At 32.8% G+C, this 12,320-nt stretch overlaps 1 protein-coding gene across 6 annotated transcripts in view; it reads left to right on the plus strand.

Moving 5' to 3' along the window:
- PDS5B (PDS5 cohesin associated factor B) overlaps positions 1-12,320 on the plus strand; it is a 181,333-nt gene that overhangs the window by 102,455 nt on the left and 66,558 nt on the right. For all 6 annotated transcript variants that reach the window (XM_021669282.2, XM_021669286.2, XM_021669284.2 and 3 more), the window contains exons 14-17: positions 1,189-1,270; positions 4,142-4,190; positions 7,051-7,190; positions 8,664-8,779. In XM_021669282.2, the coding sequence (XP_021524957.1) occupies positions 1,189-1,270; positions 4,142-4,190; positions 7,051-7,190; positions 8,664-8,779 (387 nt within the window). The remainder of the gene's footprint in view (positions 1-1,188; positions 1,271-4,141; positions 4,191-7,050; positions 7,191-8,663; positions 8,780-12,320) is intronic.

The following is a 12,320-nucleotide window of genomic DNA, read 5'->3' on the forward strand; positions in this document are numbered from 1 at the left end:
TATTTTAAGTGAAAGCAAGCTTTGCATCTAAGCCTTTCAGAAGTTATAGTGATTAAGTGTATAGGAGAGAGAAAATACATTGACTTTGGAGTTCAGAAGTAATTTTACAAATGACTACTCCATTTCTTTGACGATTATTTGAATCATAAAACTCTTGTTGGATTTTTAGTCCTTTGGAATATGATCATTTTGCTTTCAATGTTCTTAAACTGTGCTTATGAAAATTTATAGAACTTAGTAACTTGAAATTAATTAAGTATAGCCTTTAAATATAACTTCTAAGATGAAAACGTCCTAATAGTGTTGCTTTTGCCGTTTTGACTTGACTACTGTAAAAAAATTCAAGTGTCCTAAATTTAAACTAGTTTGTCTCCTTTAAAAAAATCCAAAGGTATTTTTTAAAACATATTGTTAAAGGGGAGAATTAAAATATTAAACAGTGTTCTTGGTTTATTAAAAGAAAAGAGTTTTTTATATGCATCTGTATTACTGCTTTTGGGCAGTGCTTTGTATATGTGGTAATAGAGGTTAATGGAAGTGTAGAATAATTGAAAACAAACTGATCAAAAGTAGTCCTTGTTTTTGGAAATTTTCTTAAAATATTTTAAATGTGTGGTTCTAATCTGTAATCAAGTATTTCAGTAACATTAATTATTCTATATATATTATAATATTCTTCATATAATTTCTTAAGTACCTGTATAATTTTTTTAAATTTAAATTTCTGCCTGAGAACAATACAACTATTAAGAGGACATCAGAATTTTTGACATATAAAAATAATATTCACTTATAAATAATTGCAGACTGTTTAAAATTTAAATAAGATTTGTCTAAAAGTCTCTCCATTCTCTCATAACTAATTCTTTTTATGACTTTGATTCCATTTTATCCTGCCTGCTACAACACCTTACTCTGTCAGTTAATTCCTTTATTTCTAAAATTTCTGATTTCTCCAGGTAATTCCTACCCTAATACAACCACTGATTATTTCTTTTGATTCTGCTGTGTTGTATTTGATTCCATTCTTTTCCTCTACACATTATCAGTTGCTTAGTCCTGTGAATTTTACCTCATCTCTATCATCTCCTTTTATAATTTGAACCTTAAAAAATTATATAGTTGTAATATTCTAGAAATATTTTTATCCTGTTTTGTTATTTAAATGTGTATGTTTGTGTTTTTCAGGGCATTGAATGAAATGTGGAAATGTCAAAATCTGCTCCGACATCAAGTAAAGGATTTGCTTGACTTAATTAAGCAACCTAAAGTAAGAATTTTTTCCTTCAATGTTTTTTAAAGCATATGTATTTTTTTTTTTTTTTTTTTTTTTTTTTTTTTTTTTTTTTTTTTTTTTTGAGACGGAGTTTCGCTCTTGATACCCAGTCTGGAGTGCAATGGCGCGATCTCGGCTCACCGCAACCTCCGCCTCCTGGGTTCAGGCAATTCTCCTGCCTCAGCCTCCTGAGTAGCTGGGATTACAGGCACACACCACCATGCCCAGCTAATTTTTTTGTATTAGTAGAGACGGGGTTTCACTATGTTGACCAGGATGGTCTCGATCTCTTGACCTCGTGATCCACCCGCCTCGGCCTCCCAAAGTGCTGGGATTACAGGCTTGAGCCACCGCGCCCGGCCAGCATATGTATTTTAATTACTATTTACCATTGCTGCTACGTGTTAAACAATTTGTTCTGTTGACTAAAGTTCTGACTGTAGAACTTAGGATTCCTTGCCTAGAAACCTCTTATTTTTTAAGAAACTTATTACATAGAAAATGATAAATGTTTTTATCTGCAAAGATAATACCCACCATTAAAAAGAGTGCTTTTATGTACTCAAAATTAAAGTTTTTTGATAGCTTTAAAGACGTAAACAATAACTCAGCTTTATTGAAAGCATAGAAAATAGAATGAAATTATGTTGCCACTCTAAGATGCTCCCTACTTTTTTGTATATGCTTGTGGTTTTAGAAAGTTTCAATAATTATGTAATTTTAGTTAGGTATCTTGATATTTTTACTTAAAGTTAGTATTTATGGAGATTTTAATGTACTACCTGGTATTTATAATTTAATAGTGGTATTCATCCAGTGGATGTAATTTTATTTTTTGGACATTTAGAATGATTCTAGGGTTTTCTTTTTTTTTCCATTGAAATGCTGTATGTAGACATGTGTAAAAGGTATATTCATCTAAAAAGTAGTGTTCCTGGTCATTTTAAATTGCCTTCAGGGAAAACAGTAGTAGTATTCTTTTTTCTTTTTCAGTTTCTAGTGCTCTTTCTCAATCTCCCTTCTGCGCATATACTTCATAGGACAGAGGAGCAGTATTGTTTCATCTAAGGGGAGAACATTTTCACTTTTTCCCTTGGCATAAATTCACCAATTGCTCTACAAATCAGTAAACTCACACCATTTTTTTGAGTGGTTTATAGTGACCCTCTCACTGTTTTTTTTAAACCTTCAGATCACTAGTAATAAGGCATTTTGTACCACTTGTTTGCCTAATTGAAGCTTACTTTTGAGTAGCATTTTTGTTTTATAGGCTAACAATGACCTCTTTGTGTTTTATCAAACCTTTATTGAACATTTTTTCTGTGATTATTGAGTATATCGAATCTGTCAGAATATGTTTTCCTTTAAAATAAATGACTTAAAACTAATTTAGTGATAATGCTGTTTTCTTTCTCTTAAAGCCTGTTACATTAGTATGATTTAGTCAGTAAGCATGTTTCAGTTGGTGTTATAATGCAGTTAGCTAGTTTGCTTTAGTTAATAATCCCTGGATAAAGTGCCTCTCTTTGCTACTTAGAGCTCTATATATTTACCTTTTTCTGGCCAAATGTCTAGGAGTGTTAATTAAAAATGTAAGACATTCTTACTTGTATATAAAATTATTTATAATTTTAGGCATTATCAAAATCATAATAGCATCCAGGTAGTACGTTAAGTGTACAAATCATACGTTGAACAAGCATGATGTGTGAGATTGTGGTCAAACATAACCTTGTTTTTGATTCTCACTGTTCCTCTAAAATGTATGCATTTAGTTGGAGCTTCTTCATTTTGCCTGTTGTTAAAAACTTGGAAGGGTCTTATGACTTTCCTTCTGAGTCATACATGAAATCACTAAATACAGTCTCAATTCAACTAATGTTTAGTTTTCTACTACTGTGGAATTTTCTTTTTGCCTGTGTTGAAATAATTATGTAGTTATCCACATTAAAGATGGAGTTCTCATTCATGTGGGACAGGTTTGAAAAAGTAACAGAATGCAGAAGGATAGCCAAGTGCCACTTCATTTCCCCGAAATAAGACAGCAACTGTAGCAATCTTACATGTTTCTAGACAGCTGTTCAATGCTTTAAATTCCAAATATTTGGGAATTCTTGAACTTTATTATGCTTTACCTCTTAATTCCTCTTAGCAAGCTCATTCTCAATAGGGATAGTCTGTTTATTTATTTATTTGATTTCCTTTCAGTTCAATATTTATTCAGCTCAGTACTTTAAATAAACTTACTCAATGACATTTTTTGTTTTTCTTGTTTAGAATAACACTACTCTGATGCAGTGAATAATTAGCACTCTAAGAAATGTCTTTTATACATGTGACTTTACATGCAGTAGTACATGAATGTAGTATAATGTAGTGAGTATATTAATTCACTGAAATAACACTTCCCTGATTGCAATCCATAACTAACTCTTAGAAACATCTTTTATACATGTCAGTCACATGTTAATTGTGTCTGTCCAGTGTCTTCCCCATAAGCTTCATGACTATGCTTTATAATTCTCGGATCTAAACATTGTAGGAGTTTTCCCTGTTCTTTTAGCTCCAAAAAAAAAAAAGCCCCAAATCTACCTGTTACAAAATGCAGTGCAGCCATCTGATTTCTTTTTGGAGGCTAACAAAACAGAGTGAGATAAGCAGTGATGAAAGTGGAAAAGCAGTTTACTTCCACCTCCTATCTGGTTTATCTAAAGTTTTAAAAAAATACATAAAGAAGGAGACAGTAGTGGTAAGAGCATGGGTTTGGAGCATTTAGTGGGTTATGCTTGTCTAATTTTTTGCAGAGTGTGATGAAGTTTTTTGTTAGGGAATTCTAATTTTGCATTTTTTTTGTGTGATTTACAGACAGATGCCAGTGTCAAGGCCATATTTTCAAAAGTGATGGTTATTACAAGTAAGTTATTTTAAAATCTATATAAAATATGTTTTAATTGAAACATTTTTTATAATTTGAAGTGTTTCATGCAGTTTCGTTAAAGACTATGATAACATAGGAATTTTAAATTTTCTTTAGTGTCTTACATGAGCTAGAGCTGGAGAAAGGATTAGTGCATAAATTTGTTTTTAAGAGTTTATTTCAGTCATGTAAGCTTACTGTAAAAACTGAATCGGTGTTTAGTGTTGCTTGCTCTAATGTGACTCTAACTGAAGCTAATTCACTCCAAGCCAAATATGAAGAATATACCTAATAACTACATACATAACAGCTTCTTTGAAAAAATATTAATTTGCTTTTTTTTGCTTTAGATGATGTTAGCAAAATAGTATTTCATTTAACAGTAAATACGAAAGATTTATGTGGAACATCTCCTTTGTTCAGTGGAAAAGTAGGGAATAGTTGCTATTTTTGCAGGTCATTTGCTTTTCCTCCCATCTCAGAGGTCACTGTATATAGCATATGGATAGAGGGATAATCAGGAACACATGGAGGAATGCTTCTACTGAGCTTCCACTTGGTGATAATGAAGAGATCTTAAGATGGATCAGAGATGCTAAATGTTCTATGATGTATATGAAAGTAATGTTAAGACACTGAAGATAACAGTAAACCTAACTCACTGGGTTTTGGATTAAGTAATGGAAGTTTTAGAATGAGTAGAACTTTAAGACCAAAATGTCTTTCTGTTCTGGGAAAACTATTCCAGTCCCTGGATAACTTGCTAAAGCAAGTTGTTTTGTACTATTCCTTTTTTTAAAAAAATAATTTGAGTTTTAGAGATGAGATCTCACTCTTTTGCCCAGGGCTGGAGCGCAGTGGCACAATCATAGCTCACTGCTTTCTTGACCTCCTGGGCCTAAGCTGTCTTCCCGCCTCAGCCTCCTGAGTAATTGGGACTACATGCACATATTACCACAACTGGCTAATTAAAAATGTAAATATTTTTTAGAGACTATGTATTGCTGTATTGTCCAGGCTAGTGTTGAACTGCTGGCCTCAGGTGCTGGAATTACAGGTGTGAGCCACTGTGCCTGGCCTATTGCCTTTTTATAACCATCTCTTCAGTAGATTGGCTGTAGATACCATCTCCTAAAAGAGATCATTCCCTAAGTTCTGTTTTTTTTTTTCTATCAGTTTTCTTCCAGTAAGTCCATTATTTCCCAGATTCAACTTCAACGAATGCTAGTATCCTGCAGGTGTTAATAGTATTATGAGAAAAAAGGGTGTCTTCATCATATATATTTATAGAATGCTAAATTAAAGGAGTTTTCTTTCTCCTTTCTTTTCCCTCCCTCCTTTTGCTTTTGTTTTCTGAAATAATAGGCCTTATTGTAGCCTCTATTATGATGCCCATCCATTATGAAGGGCTGTAAAATAACATTTTCCAAAGTTACTTGAAAAAAATACCTTTTCCTGAGCACTGTTAAACTCTACTGAAATGCTAGTGATCTTTGGAACACAGATTGCGAAGTGCTGCACTAGCAGATTTCCAGCTTGCCCTCAGGTGCTTATGTAAACTTATATAAACATTTCATTTATCTTCTATAAGTGATCATGTTTATCTGTTGTAGTATAATGTGGTTCTCCTTCTTTGCAGCAGATTTTTTCTATTATAGAAACATGAAAAGGTCATATAGAAGTATTTAGGAGGATGAATATATTATTAGATTATTAACTACATTAAGTCATTTAAGTATTTCACCAAGACATAAAATGGGATTTCAGAATTGTATGTGAACTTGAAGACTACATTTACTATATTCATATGTTGGGGTTTATTTGAATTTCTACAACTATTTTGATAGTCCAAAGTTCTGATTTTTTTTTTTTTTTTTTTTGAGATAGAGTCTCGCTCTGTTGCTCAGGCTGGAGTGCAGTGGCACAATCTCAGCTCACTGCAGCCTTCGCCTCCTGGGTTCAAGCAGTTCTCTGTCTCAGCCTCCCAAGTAGCTGGGATTATAGGCGCCTGCCACCACGCCTGGCTAGTTTTTGTATTTTTAGTAAAGACGGGGGTTTTACCATCTTGGCCAAGCTGTTCTTGAACTCCTGACCTCGTGATCCACCCGCTCAGCCTCCCAAAGTGCCAAAGTTCTGTTTTACAATTTCTGTTATTAGAGATGTTATGTGTAGTCTGGTTTTCTACAGTAGTTAAGAAACCAGAAAAATACCAGAGTCAACATTTTATTATCCTTCATAAGTATTTTCATACCTAGGCACATTAAGCAGAATAGTATGAAAATCATTTTTGATTCTACAAATAGTATGAAAATCATTTTGATTCTCATCCTTTCTCATGCAGTAATGACTTATTCAGCAGTAATGCCTGGAATAGGTTGCTCAGTATATGTTAGTGCTAGATAGCATGCATGTATATGTAAACTGTCTGGGTTGCTTTAACAATAAACAGGGAAATACAGGAAAATAGTTTCTTAAAGGTAAAACTTAGTGATTAATCTCTTGCTTAAGTTGTAAGAGAACAATGTATGCAACATGCTCAAGGGGACAGTAATAAAATTGGCATTATTCAGGTTGACATTTGATGCCTTTAACTATTTTTAAGAGATTATTTAGAAGTAGCTGTTTTACTTTTTCCTTGCATCTATGTCCCTTCACAATGATCCTTTTTTATATTTCTAGAAAATATATTTTTATTTGTGAAAATTGATTATTGAAGTTGTTTCACAATTTATTTTGTTAAACTAAACTGAATTTGTAGGTAAGGATTTTAAAGCAATAAAAGGAATGAAAAATATTATGTGTTGTCATTTTAAAAATAAAAAAAATCAACTTTAATTGAATTTTAATTTATTTTAAGGAAATTTGCCTGATCCTGGTAAGGCTCAGGATTTCATGAAGAAATTCACACAGGTGTTAGAAGATGATGAGAAAATAAGAAAGCAGTTAGAAGTACTTGTTAGTCCAACATGCTCCTGCAAGCAGGCTGAAGGTTGTGTGGTAAGGAGAGAAAAGAGCTAATGTTTGAAAAAGCCCCCAACCTTCTTTATTGTCTCCCTCTTTTATAAAAGTAATTTATACTCATTGTATAAAATTTGGAAAATGTCACTTAACACAACAATGCAGATAAACTATAATTTCTCTGTAGAGACAATTACTATTAATATTGTGTATATCCTTCTAAAATGAGATTATATTATACATTGTTTCCTACATTTTACTTTTTCATTAGTCTTTTATAGTATTATATTTAATTGCTCCATAGCATACCATTGACTACATGTACTATAATTTATTGAGTAGTCCACTGTTACATGTTTAGATTTTTTCCTACTTTTTGATTACTATGAAGAAAGATATAATTAATATTTTTACACAGTCTTGATTCTTTCTTTAGGATAAATTCCAAGAAATACAATTACATGGGCTAACAACTCATTTTTAAAGCTTTTAATGTGCATTGGCAAATTGCTTTCCAGAACTGAATTAATTTTATGTTAATTACCAATAATGAGAGTGAGCATTTTCTCACACATAACAGTATTGATTAGTATTATCACTGGAAACAAAACCCAAGTAAAAACAAACAAAAATGCAATTATTTTGATAATATTTACATTTGTTAGTCGTTAGTCATCTGACCATTTTTTCTCCTTGGGATTATTGGCCATTCATATTTCTTTTGTAAGTTGTGTTTGTAATCTTTGCCTATTTTTATAGAAATGGTATTTGTCTTCATCTTACTGATTTGTGAGTTTGTCATATGGCATTGTTTGTTAAGTTGCAGGTAATTTTCTATCAGTTTTAGTTTACCCTTTATTTTGTTTTTTATGTTCTTTACATACCATAGTTTATTTTATCTAGGTAAATCAGTATTCTCCTCATGGTGTTTGACTTTGCTGTCTTACTTATGAAATCCTATTCTGTTACAAGTCAATGAAAATATTTACTGTTGTCAGTGATTCTTAATCTGTTACCTATGTACCTTCTGAAATGCTTTTTTAGAGGAAGGTGATTCTTGACTATCCTATATCAACTAAATGAGAATCTTCAGCGTTAAATCCAGGAATCTGTAGTTGTAACAAGCTCCTCTGATAATTTTGCTTGCTCAAGTTTGTGCATCCAGTGACTCTTGGTTTTGTTTTTTCATATTTTTATCCTTTTGGAATATTTTTGACGTAAGATATGAGACAGGGACCTTACTTTGTTTTTATTCCAAATGTCTATCCAATTATTTCAGTACAATGTATTGACTAGTCTGCCTTTTCCCTGATTACTTGAAATACTACCTTTTTCATATTCTAAATCCTTAATTCAGTCTTTTTTTTTTTTTCTGGATTTGTTCAGTTCTTACTCATTTGTTTATTCCAGCGTCAGTACTACATGGTTTTAATTTTTGTTGGTTCTTAATATTTTAACATAATGACTTGTTTAAATGTACTTTTGTAATACTGAAAAATATCTGTGTTACAGCGTGAAATAACTAAGAAGTTGGGAAATCCCAAACAGCCTACAAATCCTTTCCTGGAAATGATCAAGTTTCTCTTGGAGAGGATAGCACCTGTGCACATAGATACTGAATCTATCAGGTATATGTATATAAGATACTAAGTTCTCATTACTATTCATTCATTCATGCATTCAGGAAGTCAGTCACTATTGAGTACCTGCTATATACAAGGCACCAAACTAGCTACACATCTGTATTATATACTCCTCTGTATATACTCTGTATATATCTGTATTTGTGTACACACACACATACACATACATATATACACACTCATCTGTATCTGTATATTTGTTGTTTTTCTTGTTATATATCTTAATTTTAAGGATTGTTTCAAATTGTGTGAGAAATTGTCAATCTAAGCCTAATTTTATCTGTTAACAGTACACCAGACACTTCTTTTTTATTAGCTTACATAGGTTAGGTATTATGATATAAATAAATTTTATTTGTACCCTTGGGAAACCAGGTGGATCTGTTGCAAAGGAACAAATGATGCATTTTCACAGACATTTGAGAACTGAAATACTGTTTTCTAAAACAACCTTCATTTAAAGTTTCAGCTTTGATTCTACTTGTGATACAAGTTGGAAACTTATTTCATTTTATCTCTGCATTCCCTTTTGTGAAATGTGGGAAGAGGCTTTTTCCGTGAAATGTTTTCCACTGGTTGAAAAAGTAAAGAACTTACACGATATAGATAGGGCATGTTGATTTACTAGTTAGTCATCAATAGTGTTCTTTGAGGGGTATATATTAGAAGGTAAAATAAATAATACTAATGATTTTTCATCTTGTACTTAGTGAAGCCCTTTTGGGAATGTTTTGTTGGAGAGGGCTTTGGGCATAACTTGTGGTCATTGGCCCCTTAGAAATAGAGAGACCCTACTTTGGTTACCTATTGGTCACTTTGGACTCCTCTTACATCAGTTTTCATTTGAAGAGATAGTTCTGAGGTTTAAAAAGCAAGACAAAAACTAGAAGGCTTTGTATTTGTAAAAGGGAGACTGAATCTGACCCAATTTATTAGTCCACGAAGTAATCCTATGCCTTCTCTATTCAAGGCACTACTGTTTAGGTATTGGCAAAGCATAGTCTGCTGTTCTACCTTTTGTCTAGTAGTGGAATAAAGATTTTAAATCAGGAGATTATATTGTACTTCAGTAAGATTATTGCAAATAGAGTTCAGAGGATTGAAAGAGGATATCTCTAAGGGGTAATATTTCACCTAAGAGGGGAGAATGGGTAAGATTTTGTTTTTACGGAAGTGGGAGATTCTTGCCATTAAAGTTAACGTAAATTAAGCTAACTTGATAGTAAAGAAGAAGGCTATTTAAAAAATGATTGCCATCTATTTATACTGTAGTGTGGCATTTGTAATGTCCCAACCTTAAAAAGCAGATTGGGAGCAGATTGTGAAAGCCTTTAACATTGAACTTTCTTTTACTTTATCTGTTGAGAACTATGGAGGGTTGAGATGATGGGTAGGAGAAGGGAAGTAGAAGACAAAGATGTTTTAATTGTCTGTTGACAGTAGTGGAATGGAAAGGAGACAACATATTTGAGGGAAGTTTTTAAAGAACAACCTAGAAAAATTCCCAGCTTACTGGATATGGGGAATAAAGGTAAGGAAGAACCAGAAATACAGGATTCACGTCCATATGATGTGGAGAATAATAATACCTTAAAAAGAATGAAAGGAGGTAGTTTTGAAGGAGGTGAGAAAGGATGTGCTTCCTACTTGGACATGACATTTTTTTTTTTTTTTTAATCAAGGCATGTCAAGTTTGATGTGAAATTGTGAGAATGGATTAATTTGCTCAGATTGTATAGAAGTAAAAAGATCATGGACAGAACTTTGGAAATTTTTTTTTTTTTTTTTTTAATACAGTAGAGCAGTTATAGAAATGTAAGAAGACCAGGTTATTGTAGTGTTTTGAGTTAAGATGGAGGAGGTTTTCACAAGTAAGGTATACTGTGGACAGAGAGAATGAAAACCAAGAATAGATCTTGGTATTAGGAATCAGGATGTCATAGTGATCTAGAAGATATGTCAAACCATAATAAGGACAGGTAGCAGTTAGTGCTTTATAATGTGCCTGGTGTGATTCTAAGAATTTATGTTTTAACTACTTTCTTAACTTCATGAGATAGGAACTATTATTATTCCCATTTTACAGATAAGGAGCAGTAAAGTGCACATAGGGTGGGTAACTTTCCCTCTGCTGGAGTGTGGAGAACAGTATTTAAACCTAGGAAGTCTGTCTCTAGAACCTACCTGGTTAACCACCACACTGTACAGAAAGATTCTACTTTTAGTCCCCTGTAATAGTCAGTGAATGTCCATTTCACCTGACTGTTCCCAACAGTGGCTGTTAATCCTTTCATTCTTTGTCATTTTATAGGTGAATGAATGATGTATCCTTTAAACTTTTTTTTATGTGTTTCAGATAGAAAAGTTGAGCATTTATTAATAAGGTTGAATTTTTTTTTTCTTCATTAATGTCTTGGCTAATTTTATCCCTTTGGGGAATGCCTTTTATTTTTTCATAGGGACTCAGTGAAATTGTCTTTTTCTTATTGATTATAAGAATGCTTTATAAAATAAGGCTTTTCACCCAGTTGAATCATCTTTTAAATCTGTTCGCAATTAATAAATATTAAATTGTATGATTAAATGCCAATCATTTCCTTTGTGGTTTATTTCAGTCTTTGATGTCATATTAATAGCTCTGTTTTTTTACATTAAAATCTGTAATTAGCCTGGAATTTAGTGTAAGGTGGACACAGAGACCTAGTCTTTTTTGAGTAGGTATCACTCTGTTGCCCAGGCTGGAGTGCAGTGGCTTGATTTTAGCTCACTGTAGCCTCCGCCTCCTGGGATCAAGCGATTCTCCCACCTCAGCCTCACAGGTAACTGGGATTACAGGCATGTGCCAGCACACCCAGCTTATTTTTCTATTTTTAGTAGAAATGGGGTTTCGCCATGTTGCCCAGGCTTGTCTTGAACTCCTGGCCTCAACTGATCTGCTTTCCTTGACCTCCCAAAGTGCTGGGATTATAATCATGAGCACTGTGCCTAGCCTTTTCCCAGTCTTTTTTAAAGGCACATGATAGATGTATCAACTCCATTTACTAAAAATTGATTCTCATTTGATTTGAGGTGTTCCTTTATTATAGCATAAATTCTTACATGGTTTGGATCCTTACTGGATTCTCTTTGGTTCTTTTGTCTGCTAAGGTTATGATACATTAGAGGAAGTTCTTTCATCCCTCCTCCCCTAAAATTTATTGGCTGTTCCCAAGCACTAATTAATTCTTCCATATGAGACGCATTCTTAGTATCCGTCTGTGGAATCTTGTCCCATATCAAATGACATACAGATTCTGTACATTAGAACTTTTCAGTTATTTTGTATATTTTGACTTGTTATTGTGAATAGATTTCTTCTATTTTTTAGGTAGCTTTTGCTGATATAGAAAAGTGCTATTGATTTTTGAGTGTTTTGTTTGTTTTGCCCCGCTGAGTTCTTTGTATTTTACAATAGTTCAGTTGATTTTCTTTGATCTTTCAGGTAGATGCTTTCCCGTAAATTTTTATATGACTGGCTGTTAGTAGT

The sequence above is a fragment of the Aotus nancymaae genome, unplaced genomic scaffold, assembly GCF_030222135.1.
Source record: "Aotus nancymaae isolate 86718 unplaced genomic scaffold, 86718_ANA_hifiasm-v0.15.2.pri h1tg000043l, whole genome shotgun sequence".
NCBI lineage: Eukaryota > Metazoa > Chordata > Mammalia > Primates > Aotidae > Aotus > Aotus nancymaae.